This window comes from Oryctolagus cuniculus, chromosome 10 (assembly GCF_964237555.1).
Source record: "Oryctolagus cuniculus chromosome 10, mOryCun1.1, whole genome shotgun sequence".
Classification (NCBI taxonomy): Eukaryota; Metazoa; Chordata; class Mammalia; order Lagomorpha; family Leporidae; genus Oryctolagus; species Oryctolagus cuniculus.
The window spans coordinates 97,466,143-97,486,889 of NC_091441.1; the positions used below are offsets into that span (position 1 = coordinate 97,466,143).

Sequence of the window (20,747 nt, forward strand, 5' to 3'; positions counted from 1 at the left end):
TGTCTCCCATTAGTTCTCCTGTCTCATATGGGGCTGGAATGCTGTGAGAATGGATTGCTGGGTTCCAGGGACTGTCCCTGACTGCATCATGATGACTAAGTCCAGTGGGCCGGAAGGAGGAAGCCCTAGACTCAGCTTATAACCCCAGACTGTCATCAATAGCCGTAGGTCCACAAGTGATGAGTGGAAGGCAAGCCTGAGACTATCTTGATCTTCAAAATCTATACCTGGGCACATACCTTGGTCTGCCTGTTTCGCCCTGTTGACCTCAACCCTTGATCAAATTAACTGGAGTGAGTTTTGTCCTGCTAGGCCTTACCTTCTTTAGGGCAAGGATAGTCCTCTTACTTGGGACTCCTGCACTCCTGCAGGTCTGGTAAAAAGGCTAGCCGATGGCTTGGTAAGCCGTTGGTGAGAGTTGGTAGTTACTGAGTCCATGGCTCTTGCTCAGCATCAGAACTGCAGGACCTACTTCCTGCCTCTCCGGCCCTCACTAAACCAGGAAAAACTGCCCTTGGTCATTGTAGGTTGGCCAGTGACTCATACTTAGCAGAGGGAACATCCTGGCTTTGGTATGGTAGGCTAGGCATAGGCTCATTTGATACAGACTGCCTTCTGGCCTAGAGGGTGAGGGGTGGTTTGTAGGTTTTGGTCCTGCCGGGAGGCCTGAAAAAATAGCATGAATGCCCTTGCAGCAGCCACTTCAGCTCTCTTTAGCCTGCTTGCAATTCAAAGACCCACTACACCTACTCCTGGCTTCAGCATTGTGTGAGGAGGAAAAGCAGGCGTTAGGCTGGCTCAACAGCTGACGTGGGTAAGAGGCAGGCGCAGGGTGCTGCCCACACTTTCTCTTTCTGGGGAGCAGGGCTGGCTGTGCTGAGGCAGGAGGAAGTAAAACTGCGAGCTGGTGGGGCGGCACTCCTGCATTTGCTGCCTGACTGCAGGAGTCCTGAGGCTGGCCCGAACTTCAAGTGCCATTCATCAGGGCCCAGGTCGGGACACGCTCAGGCCTAGAGGTCCTGGACTGTGGATTCCAGCCTCATGAAAACCAGGAAATGTTTGATGTACTTTTCCTTATCTCCCTGGAGATATGTATAGGAAGTGAAATTGAAAATGAGTTAATGGGCCAGAAGGGGCATCTGAGAGCCTCTCAGAGGAGTTAAGTCTACAAGTTTCACCATGTGCTCTATTGGCTCTTCTGCCCTGCTGTAGTCCAGGGCTGGGAACTGCCTTAATTGTAAACTAAGCTAGGGGCTGCATCTGGGAAGAATCAGATAAACTGAAGTCTTGAAGGCTTCCTGGATACCTGAGCCTTCGAAGTCAGAGATGATGAACAGACCTGCCAGACTATAGGGCCCCAACTAATGTGTTTCCCATTAAATCAAGCTTTATAGATACTTAAGCAATTGAAAACGCAGCTATGATAAGTAGAGAGCTCATTTCCATTCTTTGGGCTCATCAGAGCTAAGAACCAGGGAGACTGGAGTCGAGTCCTGACCATGTGCACACTTGCAAGGTAGACCTCAGAGTAACCCACTGGAAGGTAATAAACGGCAAAGGTGTTCTTGATCCAAGCTGTACATCAACTCACCACTCACAAGGGCTCTTCTGTGTACAAATATTTAATAATTGGGAGCAACAAAGCAGAGGCATGGCTGGGCATCAGACTGCTGGGGCCAGGGACAAGCAGCCAGTCAAGTGACCAGATTGCACTCCCCTACCAACAAGCTCTGGGAACTCCTCTCGTCCCTATTTGCTGTCCCCAGTGCCTCTGCCCTGCCTCTGGTGGCAGAGGATGGCAGGGCAGGACCTGAGCTGGTCTCAGGGGCTGTCTTTCACAATGGCTGTCGCAGCAGATGAGAGATTGTCCCCAAAGATTTCCCCAAGACACCCTGTGTGGTCCTCGGGTTGAATGGATGCCTTGGTATTTGTGGCATGGAGACCTGAATCCAAATGGGCTGCCCCTCTTTGCATCTCAGGCTAATAACCCGAATCCAGGCTTCCGTATCTGAGAATCCTACCTTGGGCTGTGGAGAATCCTGTTTTAAGGAGATTTGCACGGGTTTCTCCTAAGTTGTAAAGTACCCTGGCCAGAGGGGTGTTACTGCAAAAGCGCAGCCTGGTGGGCTGGGCTCTGTGTACCCTGCCAGCCCTGACACCTGGTATAAATATTTCCCCTTGAAATCAGTATGAATTGGGGTGGAAGGCAAGGATGCAGAGCTATGGTACGGCAGGGCAGACAGGTCTGCTCTTGGCCACGGTGGAGGGATGCCCAGACTGCACCTGGCTGTGGAATGGTTCTGGGTCGCAGGGTCTGAATTCTCAGCGGCCACTGCCTCTTTGGTCATTGCTATGCAAGGGGATCACGAACACGGAGACGTCATCGTAGGACACCTGCCTTTGTCCTGTGGGACTGTCCTCCTTCCCCTGTGTACTGTGTATCAGCATTTGGGCCAGCTCCGAAAACCTGCAAAGACCATCCTGTACTTCAGGGGCAGAACAAAGGGACAAGGCCAGCTCTCTGGGAAGGCTTACTGCACAGAACTGGACACCTGGGGATCTGACAATCCTGGGAGGACTGTGGGAATTTTGGGAAACCCAGTCTCACTCACATACACACACACCACCCTGCCACCACCCCAGAAGCTTGAGACAGGCCTGGTCCTGGCCACCAATCAGGCCCATTATTTCTAGAGTGTTCACAGCCCTAACTGCTTGGTGTTGTTGCTGGCACTGGCCCAAGCCAAGGCAGGTCCTGGGAATATGGTACCTGTGTGGGTCTTCATGGTTTCCAGGAAGGAAGCTCCTCACCAGCCGTGCCACCTGCTCATTAGACAGGACATCCCAGAGCCCATCAGTTGCCATGACAATCACATCCTCCTCCTGTAGCTCCAGCTGGTCCATATTCAGCACAGTTACCTGCAAGTTAAGCCTGAGGATCCTTCAGCGCCCCCTTCCTGGCTCCCATCAGCCTCACTGCCTGCCTTCCTGGGTAGATGGAAGGTAGAACGGACTATGTGGCCCCCTTACCTGTGGGACGGAGAGCAAGAAGGGCTTGAGGTGGATGTTCGTGTCCAGGACTCTGAGCTGATGGTCTCCTAGGCCCCGGGAGACAGCCAGCGTGCCCAGTAACCGAGCCTGGGGGCAAGGAAGGTATTAGGTGACAGCAAACAGCTCCAGCAAAATGCCCCAGTGCAGGCTAGCACTGCAGAGCATGGGTGGACCATGGCCCTTGGACCCTGGCCCAGGACACCAGCCACAGCCACCAGTAGGAGAGCTCCCACAGCTGTCAGGGGGCAACTGAGGAATTCTTGGAGGGGTTCGGGCACTGACCTGCCTACCCTGTCCGTGGATCAGTGGGTACTTGAGATCCGCCTTCTCCACGCGTTTGTAGCTCCTACCGGGAACAGATGCAGCATCCACCCAGGTCCCATGCTCCCATCTCAGGGCCCAGCCACCACACCCTTAGAGCACCCACCCTGCCCGATGGAAGGAGATTGCCCCGGGCGCACAGCTGGGCTTAGACCCCAGGGATCTCTCCACCATGTCCTTCCACCCGACCCTGCTCACCAGCCGCTCATGTGGTGATCCCGGAACAAAACCTTCTGCCCCAAGTCATCCCCTTTCAGTCGCCGAGGGAACTCCAGTCTGGTGAACTCACCCGCCAGAAGCTCAGGGCAGACAAAGGCCTGAGGTGGGAGGCCGTGCTTGGGTCAGGCTCCCTCCCGTGACCCTGTATGGCCTCAGACCCAGGAGCCAGGGCTCCACAGCCTTCCCCTGCCAAGCGCACCTACCAGCTGCTGGATCCGCTGCCGCTCAGTCTCCGGAGTGAACTCGGAGCTCAGTGGCCGAACCTCATCTCGCCGCACCAAGATGGCCCTGGGCGGGGTTGAGGGGAGGCAGCGGAAGCCTATCGGGCAGCCTCCGCGTTCACCCATGGCCACCTCCTGCCATGACTGCCAAGCACCCACCTGGTCCAGGCTCATGCCTTCAGCATGGCCCTTAAAGGCTCTGCCCCCCCTGGTTCCCACTGTCCCCCCACACACTTGACGTCCACCAGCATCAAACACAACCCAGCACCTCAACCCTCCCTCGACTTCCATCCCTCGACTTCCAGCCGCTTTGCAGTGTCCCCGCTGCCTCTGGTGCCCTGCTGCCCACCCTCCAAAGGTTCACTCACCTGCTGTCCCCAGCATTGGCCACATACAACTTGCCCTGCAGGGACACAGCCACCAGCGCTGTGCAGCCACCCTCCTGGCCTGAGGCCTCCAGCTCTCGCCCAATCACCTCATCCTGGAGCAAAGCAAGTCGGCCTCAGTGCCTGCCAGTGCTGGCTCCATACCACTTCGCCCCACCCGACAGTTCACGCCTGGCAGTCCCAACCCAGAGTCCAGTCATGGCTCCAGGATCCCTGTGGCCAGGAGATCTAGACAAGGGAACTGCGACTCAAAACAGGAAGAGAAACCAGCCCCTGCACCAAAGACCACAGGCTGTGCAATGATGATGGGGGTAAAAGCACTCTGCACACAGTAGGCGCTGAGCGAGAGGGGTCAGGATGACAGTAATGGACGTTAGTAACGAACAAACCCACACATCTCGTCCTCCCAGTCCAAGGATCTGTGATGGTCGCCACGGTGCGCACCGCGGCCTACTCCTTCAGGTCCCTGGGGACAAAACCGGCCCTCCTTCCCCAGCCAGAGGCCACACTCACACACTCCTGGAAGGCGCTCTCCAGGGCCCCGACCACCAAGTCTTCGGCCTTGATGTCCTTTTCCTCCACAAACTGGGGGTCACTGGGGCAGATGCAGCGGCCACTGAGGTGCATAGGGGGCTGAGTGGCCACTATGCCTTCTACCACGGCCTCCAGCTGCCGGCGCAGGCACGAGTGCAGGGTGTTGGCAGCCAGGATGGCTGCAGCTGGGCCACCGTGCCCATCAAAGAGTGCCCAGTAGTGACCCGTCAGGAACTGCACGGGAAGGGCCTGGCGTCAGGCTCGGCTCGGCTTCCCCAATCGTCCCCTCGCCCAGCCTGAACTGGGTCAGAAGGGCAAGAGCCTCAGCCTACGTATTCTGGGGGAAGCCTGGGAGGAGGCCCAGGCCCGGCAGCTCTCACCTCCTCTGGGCACAGGCTCAGCCACTCCCGGTCCTCTTCAGCCCCAAACTCACACCGCCTGATGCACAGCTTCCCACAGGCGGCCTGATCCTCATTGAACTCCGACTTCTCTGCGTTGATGATCCTGAGGCCAGGAAGTGCTGAGTGACCCCTCGGGGAGGTACCTATGTCCCCCGGGCATCTATGTCTCTCTGGGCCAAGGGCTCCCTGGTGCTGTCCCTGACACAGCTGGACAACCAGGATGTAAGTTTCCTAACTTCGGAGGCCTCACCACCAAGGTGACGGTCTGCCGGCTCAGCCCCTCTGCAGCCAACCTGCTGACCCCAGCGTATCTGGGGTTCCCCTTCCCATCCCCTGCCCCATACAGCCTAGGCCATAATGCAGGTGAGAGGCGTGGGGGCGAGGGAGAGTGGATCTATGAAGCCGCTGGAAGCATGGAGCTCTGCTCTCAACTGAAGGCCCTAGGGTGCAGGTCCTTCCCCACCTCCAGTCTCCTCCCAGAAAAAGGCTGGGGTGGGATCAGGGGGTGGCTGTGAGGGTCGCGAGGTGCAGACGCGAAGGCACGATTCGCAGGTGCCTCAGCTCAGCCTGCGGTCCAGGCTGGCTCAGGCCGGGGTCGCGGGGTAGAGGGGGCCGAGGGGTGGGGGTCTCCGGGGTGGGAGCACTCACTCGGCGTAGCCTGCGTTCCAGGGCAGCGTGCGGCCCCGCGCCGGGCAGCGTACGGGCCGGGCGTCGGTGCGGCGCGAGGCGTCGGCCGCGGCGGAGCCCGAGCCTCGCAGGAAGCGAGGCCGCCGGTAGGGCACGGGGCTGGCGCGGGGCCCAGGCGGCCGCGGCGCGGGGAGCGGATCCCCCGGCAGGAAGCGGCGCCGGAACCAGCCGGCGGACATGGCGCGGCGGCAGGGGGCTGCCCGCGCAGCGCGGGGCCGGGGCTGGGCCGGACACCGCCGGCCGCCAGCCGCCCCTGGGAGGAGGAGGAAGCGGGCCGGGGGCGGGGCCCGGAGTGCGCGCGGCCCCTGTGCCGTCGGGCCCGGGGAGCCGATTGACTGGAGAGAAAACTGGAGGCCTAGTGGGCGGAGTCGCCGGCCTGCGTCACCCGCCTCCCTGGGCAGGGCTGCGCGGACCCCAGCACATTGTGGGCACTGACCTTTGAGAGGGGATGTCAACCGGGCCGCGGAGGGTCCTTCGGAGCTGTCCGCCGCACAGCCGCCAGCGGCCTCCTGCTGGGCAGGGGCCTTTCGCAAGGGGAGATGGGGACGGGATGTCCTTGAAGGTGTGGGGGGACACAGTGAGAGTGACTCAGAACAGAGCGTTCCCTCAGGCTGCCTCGTGCCCCTGCCTTCCCCATCCTGCGGGGCTGCTCCCCGGAAGGGCCAGTCGCCCTAAGGGCTGCCCCTCCAGTCCAGATGTCCGACACTGTATCCTCCCTAGAAGGTGACTGGGGACAAGAGGAATCTATGGGAACCCAGAGAGGGATCCGTGGTCCCCAATGGCTCCTGCTGGTCAGCATTCCGACCAGCAGCTGAGAGAAGTGAGACTTTAATCTGGGCTGGAGGCAAGAAGTTGTAGCCTCTTAACCCCTGGCTGGCTGTCACCCTGGGGTCAGTGGCAGGGTCCCCCTTCAGATCTGCGTGTCATCAGGGCACTCTGTCACCCTCGGTCGCTGGAGTCCACTCCCCTTCCCCCAGGGCTGGGGCTGCAGTTCACCAAGGGAGGAGGAGTCTCAAGGCCCCAGGAGGGGAAGTTTCCTGACACCCAGGGCTGTGCTGTTCCATTATGACAGTGTGGCTGACTCGAACCCCCTCCCACAGCGGATTTCTCTTCCCCTTTCCTCCTCCAGGAAGCCAGGGCTTGCCAGCTCAAAGCCCCCAAGCCCCCACCGCCCAGAACCCCCCCGGGACAGCTGTGTGAAGAGTCCTCACCCTCACTGCTCTTGCCAAGCTCGGGCACTTGTTAGTAGCCCCACTTCCTCCAAGCAGCCAGCCTGCCCCACTGGGAGTTCCTCCCACCCAAGGAGGGAGCTGCCTCAGCCACCCGCCCTCACGCCAGTTCCAGAACAGCCTGGGGGCTAACTGACTGGACCTACTGCAAGTGCCAGGACCCTCGGGAGCTGAACCACGTGGGCACCCACACACTGAGCCGCTGTGCAGTGAGGAGAGAAGTCCTGGGGGGGGTGCTCGATCCAGCTGCTGACAAAGCCAGTGGACGTTTCCCAAAGGAGACCTGGGCCAACTGTCACTGGGGCAGAAATGGACCAGGGATCCAAGGTGGGCAGGCTCAGCTCTGTCTGTGGGGGCACCTCCTCACCGCCATAAGGCTTTCAGTCTGAAATGGGAAGAAACAGTGAACCCACACAGCTAGTTTAATTTCCGCTTCTCAGTAAGGACAAGCACCTTTGCATAGGTCTGTGAGACATTATCTGTGTGCCTTTTTCTGTAGCTCAGTCTCATTGTGTCCTCTGCCTACTTTTCTTCTGGGCCATTAGCCTTTTTCTTAAAATTTATTTATTTCTATATATTTGAAAGGCAAAGTAGGCCGGCGCCATGGCTCACTAGGCTAATCCTCCGCCTGTGGCGCCGGCACCCCAGGTTCTAGTCCCAGTTGCCCCTCTTCCAGGCCAGCTCTCTGCTGTGGCCCGGGAGTGCAGTGGAGGATGGCCCAAGTGCTTGGGCCCTGCACCCGCATGGGAGACCAGGAGAAGCACCTGGCTCCTGGCTTCGGATCAGCGTGGTACACCAGCTGCAGCGGCCATTGCGGGTGGTGGTGGTGGTGAATCAACAGAAAAGGAAGACCTTTCTATCTCTCTCTCTCACTGTCCACTCTGCCTGTCCAAAAAAAACAAACAAACAAAAAGGCATAGGGAAAGACAGAGACAGAGAGGTCTTCCACTGCCTGCAACAGCCAAGGCTGGGCAAGGCCAAAGCCAGGAGCCTGGAACTCCAAAGCTGGGTCTCCCACAATGGGTAGCAGGGTACCCAAGTACTTAAGCCATCATCTGCTGCCTCCCAGGGTATACATTAGCAAGAAGCTGGGTTAGAAACACAGTAACTGGGACTGGAACGAGGTGCCCCGTATGGGATGAGAGAGAACCAAGTAGTAGCTTAATCTGAACCTATCACATCGATCTCTTTGTTTGATTTATGAAATCTACATACAAAAGGACATTAGTTCTTTACTTTGAAACTAGTTGTAAGTATGTGGTTTATAACAAGTTAATTGCTTGTGTTTTGGCTATGATGGTGTATTTTATCATATATTTTATTTTTTAATGTAAAATGAATTTATTCCTCTTTTATTTATTTAAATTACTTAAGAGACAGAGAAAGAAAGAGCTCCCATGTGTTGGCTCACTCCCCAGATATTCCCAATGGCTGGGTCTGGGCCCAGTGAAAGCCTGGAGGTGGGAGCCAGGAGCCAGGAGCCAGGAGCCAGGAGCCAGGAGCCAGGAGCTCATTCCTGGTCTCCCACATGGGTGATGGAGACCCAACCACTGGAGGCATCACTTGCCGCCTCCCGGGTGCGCATTCTCAGGAAGCTGGGATCAGGACTCAAACCCGGCACTCTGATATGGGTGTGGGGGTCCCAACCAGGTCTCAACCTCTAGGCCCAAACCTGCTCCTGATCTTGTCTGTCATGTTGTCTGGCTTTGGTGACATACTCAGAAGGCCTCCTCCACATCAAGATTCTACAAACTGCTCCCTTTGTTTCTTCAGTAGATTACTTTTCAAACATTTAGCTCTGACCTGCAAAACAATGTTATAATCATCTCAAGGGCAGACTCTGTGTTGAGAAACATCGGAAAGTAGAGGCAGCTCGTCAGCTCCGGGTACTCTGCTTAGCCCTGATTCATTAGAGGGCTGGGTGAAGGCAGCTTTCTCACCTTTCTGCCTGAAACAAGATCTCAGCCGGAAGCAGAGTCTGTTTGGGTATTTTCTTTTTCTTTCATTTTATTTGAAAGGCTGAGACACACACAGAAACAGAGACCGATAAGAGAGAGATTGCTAGCATGCACTGTTTCATTCCCTAAATTCCTGCAACAGCCAGGGCTGTGCCAGGCCAAACCCAGGAGCCCAGAATTCAATCTGGGTCTCCAACAAAGGTGGCAGGGACCCAAGTGCTGGAGCCATCACTGCTGCCTCCCAGGGTGCACATCAGCAGGACACTGGATTGGAACCAGAGTAGCTAGGACTCAAACTAGGCACTCTGACATGGGGTGTGGCTGTCCCAAGTGGCCTGCTCCTGGTTTGAGTCTCTGCATCCCAGGATCTGAAGTGGGGCAGGTCTGGACTCAACACAGATGAAGGGGATGAGGGCTGCTAATCAACAGGACTTCCCCAGATTTCATTTTTCTTATTTTTTAAAGATTAATTATTAATTTGAAAGGCAGAGTGACACTGAGGGAGAGATCTTCCCTCTGCTGATTCACTCCCCAAATGCCTGCAATACCTGGACCTGTCCAGGAGCTCAGAACAACATCTGGGTCTCTCACACGGGTGGCAGAGACTCAAGTGCTCGGGTCACCATCTGCTGCCTTCCCAGCAGACATGAAGCAGACATGCAGCAGAGCAGCTGGGACTCAGACCAGGCGCTCTGATATGGGATGCGGGCATCCCAAGTAGCGGCTTAACCCACTATGCCACAACACTCACCCCTGCTCCAATTTTTGAGTACAGAAAACTAAGATTCTTGGGTACACTCGTGACTGTGTTACTTTGACCAAATCAGCCGTCCCCAAACCTCAGTCTTCATATGTAAGATGCAGACAGCAATGCCATCCTCAGGGGCTGTCATAGAATTAAATCTGTCCAGAATATAGTTACGTGTGCAACGTGCACAACACAAAGACTGATGGTTCATACAGACATTTGTTTATCTGGCAATCACTGACCATCTGCCAAACATGTGGCATCTTTCTAGGCACCAGGGATACAGCAGGAGCAAAAACGTAACTACTGGTGGAGGGAAGACAATAAATCTACGTACCAGGTCAAGATAAAAGTAGAAAGAGGCAGGGTGAGAATTCAGCCAGGCGCACAGGAGGCCTTGCCATTAAGGGAGTGGTACCACCGGCCATCCTGCCTTGTCCTACTTCATCCATCGCTGGAGTTTCACGGGGATCATGACCTTATGTACTGGGTCATTCCTGTTTCCAGAGGGGATCTGTGGAACCCCCAGCTGCTCCTGCAGGTCTGTGAGTCCGTGTCAGCAGGACAGGCCCCACAAGGACTGTGGCAAGGGTGAGGGTGGGGCCCTGGCCTATGAAGCGTTCCCCTGCAGAGCAGCCGCAGAGACGCACGGCTTTATTTTCCATTGTGAGGGGTGGGCATTTGGAGCAGTGGTTAAGACACTGCTTGGGATACTTGAACCTCATATGGGAATGCCCGGCTCCTCTGCTTCCTGCTAATGTACACCTGGGAGGGAACAGGTGATGGCTCCAGTACTTGGATCCCTGCTATGCAGCTGTGAGACCCAGATGGAGTTCTTGGATCCTAGCTTCAGCCTGGCCTAAGCCTTGACCACAGGATGGTGGTTGGGGCATCTGAGGAATGAACCAGTGGAGGGAGAGCTCTGTCTCTCTGCCTTTCAAATAAATGAAATCAATGCAAGTTTTGCTTTGCACGGTGAGACCCGCGGTGATGGTGGCCGCAGCCTACACAGGCCCAGTCCTCAGTCATGTGAGCGCTGCATTCTAGGAGGGGAGGAACTCAGGGTCTGGGGGCCAGAGAACAGGGCGCTGAAGCTGCAGCCGGATACCAAGCAGGCCACCAGCGCCATCCTCATGTCTGTGCAACTCCAGGCCCAAAACATGGCCTCTTCTCAGTCTTCCTAATCCAAGGCCCTGGACAGGCTCTGGACCAACGGGGGTCATCCTGACGCAGCAGCAGTGGCCTGGAAGCCAGACTAAGTTGATGGCTGATGAGCAGCGGGCAGGCATGGCGCCACCAGGGCCAAGAGCGTTGGGAACAGAGACGGGCGTGCATTCGGAGTTGGGAGGTTCCTCAGGCACCGGGCTCTGGCCCGACTTCAACCTCTGAGCCTGTGGACACGCGGTTCCCTCTTTTCCCTTTGCTGGGCCAGGCCGTTCCCTTCTGCCCTCCAGGAAACCGCCAAAAGTCGCCTCCTTGCAGCCCCTCGTTCTCTGCGAAGGGCTCTCACCACCGGCATTGTTCCATCTCTGGCAGCCCGGTGGCAGGTCAGGTTGGGTTCCCACTGTGAGAGGCCTGCCAGCTTGGCGGGCCCGGGGGCCCCGTACCCTACATCCTGCGAGAGGCGCCCGGAAACGTGGTCCGGGGAAGGGATGGCATCCGGACGCACACAGGCACGCGCACGCATCCACTTTTCCCGGTTACAACCATATCCGCGCGGATCCAGCCCTGATCTAACCCCCCTGGTCTGGTGCACAGGCTCTGGGCGCCCACACACGGATGCACCCCCGCACCCAACACAGCGGGCTCAGCACGCGCGGCCGTTACCCGCCGACGCCCACGCACACCACTTCCTCGCCACAGAGGCGCGTGCACGCGCACGCACACGCAGATAACCCAGCCCCAAGCCCGCCCGGACCCAGGCGCAGGCTGCGCGCACGCGCAGCCCCGAGCCCCCGCCCCTCCCGGCCTCGCCCGTCGGGGGCGGGGCGTCGCTGGGGGCGGGTCCTGCGGCACCGCCCGGGAAGCAGCGCGAGGCTCGGCTGCCGCGGCCACATCCTCCTCCTCCTTCTCTTCCTCCTCCTCCTCCTCCTCCTCCTCCCGGTCCAGGCAGCGAAGCGGGGTCAGGGCCGAGCGGAGGGCTCCGACGGCGCGGGCGGAGCGGAGCGCCGAGCCATGGCGCACCAGACGGGCATCCACGGTGAGGGCAGGGCGCGGGGCGGGCTTGGGTCGCGGCCCCCGGCTGCGCCCCCCTCCCCTGCTCTGAGCTCCTCCCTCCCCCCCGGGCATCAGCTGAGGGAAGCTTCCTGTTCTCCTTTGCAGCCGCGGGTCGCCGGGGGCGCGCACAGCTGGGAGAGTAGGGACTTGATGTGCTTGGCTGGGAGTGGGAGTGCTTGTGGAGCGCAGCCGGCGTGGAAGCGTGTGTGTGCCGGGCTGGGGGTGGATGTGCCCGGCTGTGTGTTTTTATTCTTTTTGGGGGGTGGGTGCACACGCATGTACACGTCTTCTGTGTACAGTCCTGCCTGCGCGAGCTCGCCCGTGTGGGTGCCTTGCTTGTGCACATCCAGGCTGTTTGGACACTGTAGGCTGCCTGGGACCCTCTTGGACATCACGTGCACATGGCTGTGGGTGTCTGCGTGTGTGCTCCATGCAGGCACATCTCACTGTGCATCTGGACTTTATGTGGCTGTGAGTACTGGATGTGTCCAGGACTTGTGGGCGTGTGTGTGTGTGTGTGTGTGTGTTTGTAGGAAGCTCTTGACCTTTGCTCCTTCCAGGACTCTCACACACTCCTGCAGGCTGGGCTGGGGAAAACCTGGGACCGAATCCTCTCCGTGGGATGGGGAGAGTTCTGAATCTGACCTTGGCCTCTGACCTCCTCTTTTTGCTCTGGGATTTTCTGAGTCTGCCATTGCTAGGGTTAAGAGGTCTCAGCTCTAGGCTGGAAGCAGGGAAGTTTCCAAAGAGGGGCCTTATCGGGGAGGGTCCTGGCCCTGGATAGCTCAGGCCAGCGTCCACCCTCACCCTCACCCCTAGGAAGCTTTGGAGGCCAGAACAGCACGTGTACAGCTTCTCCTGGAGCCTGACCTCTTCCTTGGACAAGGCTGGGTGGGAAGCAGTGGCCAGGAGCCCTGATGCTGCATGTGCCTCAGTGTCCCCATCTCTCACTGGCCTGTGAGGGAAGAACTAGGCTGCTTGCTCAGACAGCCTGGTGGTTTGGCCATCAGCCACCCTTCGCACCACATGAACATCCCCTGCCCGTGCTGGCCACCACCATCGACCCGCCTGACCACCCGAATCCTAGGCCTGCGGTTGTGGCCACTTGGTGGCTGGACTTCAGAGAGGGTTTCCCAGGCTCCGCCCAAGCCTGGGCCCCGCCCCTACCACACAACATCAGGGAGAGCAGGGGCCTGTGTCAGGGCCAGCTGGGCCAGGTGGGTCATCTGCCTCCTGGAGGAACAAGAGGGGCCAGCTCTGTGACTCAGCCCCACAGGAGGGAACTGCCCCTTCCATCCGGGGTAACTGGTCCTGGCTGCTGCCTCCAGCTGGGAGGCGATCCTGGAAGTTCGCCTCGCCTCGTGCCTGCTGACAGGTGCTGGGGCCAGCGCCTTGCCTCACGGCCTCATTTCCTGGACAGCACAGGACAGGCTGTTCCCCAGCACTCCCTGTCTGCAAGCGGCCCACTCCTTCCCATGTGTGGCCTGGGGAGGTGGTGGTGGGTGAGATCCCCTTGGAGAACCATATTCCAGCCGTGCCCCGGCCATAGGTGTGGATCTGCTGACCGCAGAGCAGCGCGGGGCAGGGCAGGGACTTGTAACCCGAGGCTCCCTGGCGTCGGGGTGGGGTGGGCAAGGTGGGGGGTGGGTCATGAATCTTTGATGACAGAGGCTCCGGTGTCCCAGCCTGGCCTCTGGATTATTGATGGCGGATGGAGAGGCCTTGGGGGTGTGCAGAGCGAGGGCTCGCCCCCTGCTGGGGTGTCAGTTTGCCCAGGTAAGACTAGAAGGGGCCTGTCTGCCTCTCTCTGGGGGAGCTTCTTGGCACAGCCCTTCCTGCCGTCATAGCAGCGAAAATCGGTTGTTATTAAGAGGGGCGGCCTTCACAGAGCACCTTCTCCCACTTCTGCTCAGCGCTTTAGCCCCATTTCCTAGGGGAAGTTGCCGTTCGGGGTCCCGGAGGCCAGACCCGGGGCCCCAGCAACATGTCTGCCAATGGGAAGTGCACGGTGTGCCACCCGGAGCCCCAAAGGCCTGTGGCACTCAGCCCGCGGGCTCAGGGTCACTCTGTGAGGGGAGCACCTGAGGACATGAGTTTGTTTTCCTAAGGCACCCCCCCCCGCCCCTGCCCGCCCCTGAGCTGCCCACTCCAGGCCCTATAAATATTTTCTGACCTAAGCCCTCCAGCTGTGTCCCTGCTGAATTCTCTTGATCCCTGGGCCGCCTCAAGGTCACGGCGGCCCCGGGCCTGTTCACCCAGAGACCCGAGTGGGGCCCTTGTTCACGTGGCCCTGGTCTCCCCGTCCAGCGGCGGGTTTGTGACTTCCCACGCCCGCCCGAGCCTCACCTCTGCCCGGGGGTCCTTGCTCCTTTGCTGGCTCTCACTTCCCAGCTGCTCAGCCCAAGGACCAAGATGGAGTCCCTTTCCTGGAAGCCAGCCCTCCTGCCCAAGTGGTCCAAGCCCCCCCCTCCCCAAGCCCCCCAACCTGATCACAGGGCTGCTCAGCCTAGCTGGCGGGCTGGGTATGCGTATGTGTGTTTCTGTGCATCTTTGCACATCCATCCTCTTGCCTACACACGTGTCTCAGCCCAGCTCCGCGGTTGCCTGGGGACCACGTCTGTGTGTGTGTTTGCATCTCGAACGTGTGTGTCTGTTGATGTTTGCCCAGCTGAGTGTCCTCGTATGTGCTCCTCCGTGTCCTGTCCACGTGGCAGGTGTTATCTTCACACCTCCTGGACCGAGTGCGAGTTGGCAGTGGTGGTGCGTGTGTGGGGTGGGGGTGGCTGTAGTGCTCTAGGCACAGTGGGGGTGGGGTGGGTCTCTCTGCCTGTGGGTATGACAGTGCTGAATGTGTCCCAGGCCAGCCCACTGCTGGGCCCTCATGGGGGCAGGGGACAGGTGGAGGCTATTCCCTCAGACTGGCCCGCCTATCCCACAGCCTGCCCCATCTTCCAGCGGGCTGTCCCGTGCCCGCCTGCTCCACCCCGTCGGCAGACCTATCCCAGCCAGCAGGCCACCCGCCTGCCACTTCTGCTGGCTAAATTTGGGAGCTTGTGTTCGGTGGCCGTCTCAGGTTCCCAGTCACATGGGGGCCTGTATTTAACCCACTTCCCAGCTCGGCCGCCAGCCCCTGCGGGACAGAGCAGGCCCTCAGCACATCCCTGCCTACTCTCTGCTCAACCCCCGCCATGTTTCTTGTTCTTATAGCCACAGAGGAGCTGAAGGAATTCTTTGCCAAGGCACGGGCTGGCTCTGTCCGGCTCATCAAAGTCGTCATTGAGGACGGTGAGTGCCCCCATGGGGTTGGGGCACGGTGGCGGGTGGAAAGGGAGGTGAGTGTCAGCTCTGGCCTCCGTGGGAGTAGGGGTGACGTCACTAGGGAAGAGGACCCCTTCCCCCAGGGAGTGTGAGAGGTGGGCATGAACAGAGGTTGGGGCAGCAGACAGGGTCTGGTCCCAGGGTCCTGTGGGGCTCTCTAGAGGCTGGGAATTGAGATGGGCCTGCTCGGATGCTGGGCTGGGCCGGGCCGGGCTGGGGGCAGGCATGTGTGACTTCTAGCACTGCCCCGTGTGGCTGCTGCCACCTCCTGATTGGTTTATGGCCGCAGGCCTGGCCTGGCCTGGCCTGGCTGTCGGTCATGGGGAGACTCAGGAGTTGCTGAAATCCTTTCCTTGTGAAGGACCCCCCATGGTGGGGAGAAGGGACTCGCCCAGCTCATTCTGAGGACAGGATGGGCGTTCCAGGCGGGACTTGGCCTTGGCCTGGAGGGTTATGGGGGCAGTGCTGGGCGTGCAGGGGCTGGAGCTGAAGCTGAAGTGGGGAGGGTTTGAGAAGGAGAACCTGCCTGTGGTTGAGGTGGGGCGGAGGGCTCCTTCCCCTTCCCTCCAAGCCAAGCACTGTCCCTGGAGGTACAGACTGTGAGACTGGGGATGCGCTGGGCCCCCGCGTTCCCTCCAGCCCTTCTCGGGCACCGTGCCGCAGTGGGCACAGCTCACTGTTCACACACGGAGGTGGCTCAGTGTGAGGTCGGTGCCGAGCCCAGCCTCGAAGGCTTTAGGGCCGCAGACAGCTGGGCTGGGCTCCGTCTAAGCGGCTTCAACATCAGACGCCCGAAGAGGCTGGGTGGGGGTCCGTGGGGTAGGTCATGCATGAAGACCTCCCTGGTCGCAGGCCACAGCTGCCCCTCCCCCCAAGCAGCAGTCGCGCTGCTGGCCCCAGGCCTCGCCCTCCCTGTCGTCTCCTGGACCAGACTGCTCCGCACACTGGCAGCAGCAGGGGTCCCCAGTGGGCACTTCCCCAGCTCTGCATGATACCCGCTGGGTCGCTGGGAGTGCCTGGGCCCCGTGACGGGCATCCACTGCCCATCTCCAACCGAGTGGCCCCAGCGTGGCCAGAGTGCCCGTCTTTTCCGGAGAAGCTGTGAATTCCACTTCTTATGTAAAACTTCCCGGAATGGAACTGTGAACAGCCAGTTAGACAAAGCTGACAGTGCCGCTGGGGCCCACTCAGCCTGTGATCCGCGTCACCGAGGTGGGTGTACCGGGCGGCGGGCATTCCAGCCCTGGTTCTTGCTGTGTTTGGGAGGAGGCCGAGGCCAGAGAGAGGTGACTGGCCCCCATTAGGAGGCCCCCGGTCAGGTGGAGACAGCTCCCTCTGGCCCAGTTTTTCCCTAGTGAGGTCTTTGCACACAAACGGGTGGTATTAGGTGTCCATCTTTGGTCCCAGCCGCCAGGTGCAGCCTCGTAGGTCCCGTGTGTGCCCAGCCGGGAGCCCATTCAGCCATTCTGCCCCGGCCAGGCATTAAGAAGTAGGCTGCTTTTGTTTGGTGGCTTTGAGGGAGGGGCCTGCAGCTGGTAGCAGGGTCCTTGTGTGCCTGGTGTCTGGCAGGAGACCTGGCTGCTCCCACAGGCCTCTGCACATCTGTCCCAAGAGGGGCGTGCTGGGGTTCCGGGGCCCCAGGCTGCGGGGGGAGGTGGCACCGGGGCCTGGACACCAAGCAGCTGTGCTGGCAGGGCAAGGGGAGAGTGAACACCCTGAGCAGACGCTGTGTCGTTGGTGGCTCCGGGCACGTGGTGTGGGGCTTCTTCATGTGGCCGTGTGTGTTGGGTGATCTGTGTGTGTGCACGCATGCACGTGCGTGCCTGGCATGACCTCTCACTGGCAGCTTTGTGCCCTGACTCATTCCCCACCCGCACGCTCGCTCACTCACACAGCCTCATACCTTGGGGAGTTGGGGGCTCCGGGCAGGTGGGCTGGGTGGCCAGCAGGTCTGGGGCAGCGTGGAAGTGCAGCCGGAGCAGAGTCCACCGCCAGAGGTGAAGGTGGCAGGTGACTGCACTTTGGCTCACCCGGCCTCTGTCCCCAGAGCAGCTCATGCTGGGTGCCTCGCGGGAGCCGGTGGGCCGCTGGGACCAGGACTATGACCGGGCCGTGCTGCCGCTGCTGGACGCTCAGCAGCCCTGCTACCTGCTGTACCGCCTCGACTCGCACAATGCTCAGGGCTTCGAGTGGATCTTCCTCGCCTGGTCGCCAGATAATTCCCCTGTGAGTCCTGGGGACCCCTGCTCAGCTCCAGGCTCAGGGCCAGTGGAGGAGTCCAGGGGAGGCGGGGGTGGCTTATGGGGAGGTACTCTGGCTTGCCGCTGGTGAGCTGAGGCAAGCCATGTGAGGTCCGGCCCCTGTGCTAGGAGCTGAGGGCACAGCTACCAGAGGCCCCTGTGCTTGGAGCCTGGGGTTCCTGAGTCCTGCTGGGGCCCAGCCTGGCTGCTGGAGGTTGAGTGGCTGGGCTGGGCAAGGGCTCCCCCTGCTGGCGGGAGCCACTCTGCTGTGTCCCACTTTGGTGCTGCGCCCTCTGCTGGGGATGTGGGCACAATGTGAGGACCTGTCCAGAGGGGTGTCAAGGTTCTGCCCCTGCCCTTCAGGTGCGGCTGAAGATGCTGTATGCAGCCACACGGGCCACAGTGAAAAAGGAGTTTGGAGGCGGCCACATCAAGGATGAGCTCTTTGGGACCGTGAAGGTAGTCTGCCAGGCCACATATTGTGTGGGGTCCCAGGGCAAGCCAAGCTGGGGGCCGAGATGGGAGGGGCTGGGGAATCCCGGAGCTGCACCCTGAGGTGCCCATATGTGCGTCTGCATCCACATCCAACCCAACAGGATGACCTCTCCTTGGCTGGGTACCAGAAGCACCTGTCATCCTGTGCAGCACCCGCCCCGCTGACCTCAGCGGAGAGGGAGCTGCAGCAGATCCGTATCAATGAGGTGGGTGCACCCCTGAAACCTCTGCTTCCTGCGGGGGGCGCACCCTGTTTCTGTAGCGAGGGCCTCCCTCACCTCCCTGTGCCCCCAGGTGAAGACAGAGATCAGCGTGGAAAGCAAGCGGCAGACCCTGCAGGGCCTCGCCTTCCCCCTGCAGCCCGAGGCCCAGCGGGCGATCCAGCAGCTCAGACAGAAGACCATCAACTATATCCAGCTGGTGGGTGCCACTCCTGCCCTGGTACACGCTAGTGGGGCACACCGTCCCCACCCCTCCTCCTTACGTGTGTGTGCAAACGTACTTGCAGCCCCTGCTCCCACAAGCCTGTGGCCTGGCTGCCTCAGATCCCCTGCAGTTCATGGAAGCCACTGCCTGAGCACCCTTCCCACCCCCGTGTTCCTGCTTTGTGTCCCCGGGCCTCTCCTCTGCCGGCCCCTGGGGTCACCACACCCCTCAGTCCCCAGCCCTTTCCTGACCCAGCCTCTCTGAAGAGCCCTTGACCACCTCCTTCCCCAGGCTTTTTGTTGTTAATTTAAAAGTATCTGGGAAGTAGAGAGAGAGGCAAAGAATTGCCAGCTGCCAGCCCACTCCCCAGGTGTCTGCAGCAGCCCCCAGCAGGGGCCGGGAACCCAACCCACATATCCCACGTGGGTGGCAGGAACCCAATCACTTGACCCGTCACGGCTGCCTCCCAGGGTCTCCATTGGCAGGGGGCTAGAGTCAGAAGCAGGTGCTGGGATTCAGACCCCGGCACTCCGGCGTGGGACGTGGGCATCCTAACCCGCGTCACCAGTGCTCGCTGGGTGCTGAGCCCGGGGCTGCCCGCTTCCAGCAAAATGAGTCTTCTCTCCCAAGGCACTGCCTCCCAGACATGAGACCCTCAGCGCCATCCCCTCCGCCACCCTTGCTGGGAGAGCATCTCTAGAAGAGCCTTGAGAGGCACAGGATCAGGGCTGGGCCCGGAGCGGCCTCTGCAGAGGGCTTCCCGGGGCAGCCTGGCTACCCGGGGCGTGCTGGCCAGGAGACGGTCCCAGCAGCCTTGCCCTCTGGCCAGTCCCGCTGGAGGCGGGTGGGCCTGGGCCTTCCCCCTCCGGGTGCCCTCATGCGTCCCTTCCCCTCCCCCCTGGCAGAAGCTGGACCTAGAGCGGGAGACCATAGAGTTGGTGCACACGGAGCCCACAGACGTGGCCCAGCTGCCCTCGCGAGTGCCCAGGGACTCTGCCCGCTACCACTTCTTTCTCTACAAGCACACCCATGAGGGCGACCCCCTGGAGTCCGTGGGTGAGTGGCCGCCGCTGGGCAGCGGCAGGACCGGGTCTCGCCGGGTGTGCTGCTGTGGGGCACGGGCTCACCTCGCCATCCCTCCCCACCCCCCACAGTGTTTATCTACTCCATGCCGGGGTACAAGTGCAGCATTAAGGAGCGCATGCTCTACTCCAGCTGCAAGAGCCGCCTCCTGGACTCCGTAGAGCAGGACTTCCAGCTGCAGATCTCCAAGAAGGTGGGTGCCTGGCCCAGGGCCCTGCCACCCCGACTTCCCCATGGAGTCCCGAGCAGAGCAGGACTTACTGCTGCCATGCTGGTCACATGGGGCACCCGAGGTCACCTGCATGGCCTAAGGCTGCTTGGGCTTGCCACCGAGTCCTCTCCTTCTGCTGGGAGTCTCAGGCAGGCACAGCCCCCAGTATCTGGGTTCCTGGTGGGCGGGGCATTTCTGGGGGTGGGGTCTGGGAGGGGATCCTGGGTCAGGGTGTGAGTGATCACTGGGATTCCTTCGAAGGTGGGGGTTGCCAAGAGTGGTAACAGGGCCGCCGCCATGGGGGTGACCCCTGCCGTGCCCCATGCAGATCGAGATTGGCGACGGGGCCGAGCTGACGGCCGAGTTCCTCTACGACGAGGTGCACCCCAAGCAGCAGGCCTTCAAGCCGGCCTTCGCCAAACCCAAGGGCCCCGGGGGCAAGCGGGGCCACAAGCGCCTCATCCGCGGCCCCGGTGAGAACGGGGATGACAGCTAGGGCGCTGGCCGGGGCCGGTGTGCGTGGACTGTGCGGCTGCCCGCCTCCTCCCTCCTTTCCAGCCTGGCATCCAGGGATGGCTCCCTGTGGCGTGGACGGGCCAGGGGCCGCCGGGCTGGCGTTTTTGTGACCCCTCTCCATCCCTGACCTTGCTGTCACCTGTGTGCCCGAGGTGTCTAGGGGCCCTGTCTGGCCAGCCGGCTCCAGGGAACAGACGGGGGCTGGGGTCCGCTGGGGCTGGGGCAGGGGTCACTGCAGGGCAGGGTGGTTGAATGCTGTTATTTTCTAAAGAATAAAATATTTTTAAATCAAGACCTGTGTCTGGCTCTGAGTGGCCACCTCTGGCCTTGGGAACGGGCAGCGCTGTGCACACACCATGCCCTCCGCCAGCACGGGAGGGGACGGCCGGGTGTGGCAGGCGGCATGGGCCCTTCGGGGCACGCAGCCCCCCGCAGCTGCTGTGATGCGCCGCCGTCTGACACTCAGAGGCGTAAAGAAAACACAAG

The 20,747-nt window shown here is 60.4% G+C and overlaps 2 protein-coding genes across 2 annotated transcripts; one reads left to right on the top strand and one right to left on the bottom strand.

Moving 5' to 3' along the window:
* Nucleotides 1-1,606: 1,606 nt before the first annotated feature.
* On the bottom strand, nt 1,607-6,095 carry PPM1M (protein phosphatase, Mg2+/Mn2+ dependent 1M). The gene is made up of 10 exons (XM_002713377.5): nt 5,782-6,095; nt 5,113-5,236; nt 4,712-4,966; nt 4,181-4,293; nt 3,795-3,879; nt 3,571-3,689; nt 3,334-3,397; nt 3,031-3,138; nt 2,771-2,919; nt 1,607-2,467 (listed from the first exon to the last, which is right to left on the bottom strand). Exons 1-10 carry the CDS (start codon nt 5,997-5,999, stop codon nt 2,323-2,325), a joined length of 1,380 nt encoding a protein of 459 aa, XP_002713423.1. The 5' UTR covers nt 6,000-6,095; the 3' UTR covers nt 1,607-2,322.
* Nucleotides 6,096-11,740: 5,645 nt separating this feature from the next.
* Nucleotides 11,741-20,553, top strand: TWF2 (twinfilin actin binding protein 2). Its single transcript, XM_051852364.2, has 9 exons — nt 11,741-11,955; nt 15,180-15,257; nt 17,338-17,516; nt 17,894-17,989; nt 18,127-18,231; nt 18,320-18,445; nt 19,357-19,507; nt 19,606-19,727; nt 20,074-20,553. The coding sequence occupies exons 1-9, from the start codon at nt 11,931-11,933 to the stop codon at nt 20,239-20,241; spliced, it is 1,050 nt and encodes a 349-aa protein (XP_051708324.1). The 5' UTR covers nt 11,741-11,930; the 3' UTR covers nt 20,242-20,553.
* The last annotated feature ends 194 nt before the right edge of the window (nt 20,554-20,747 follow it).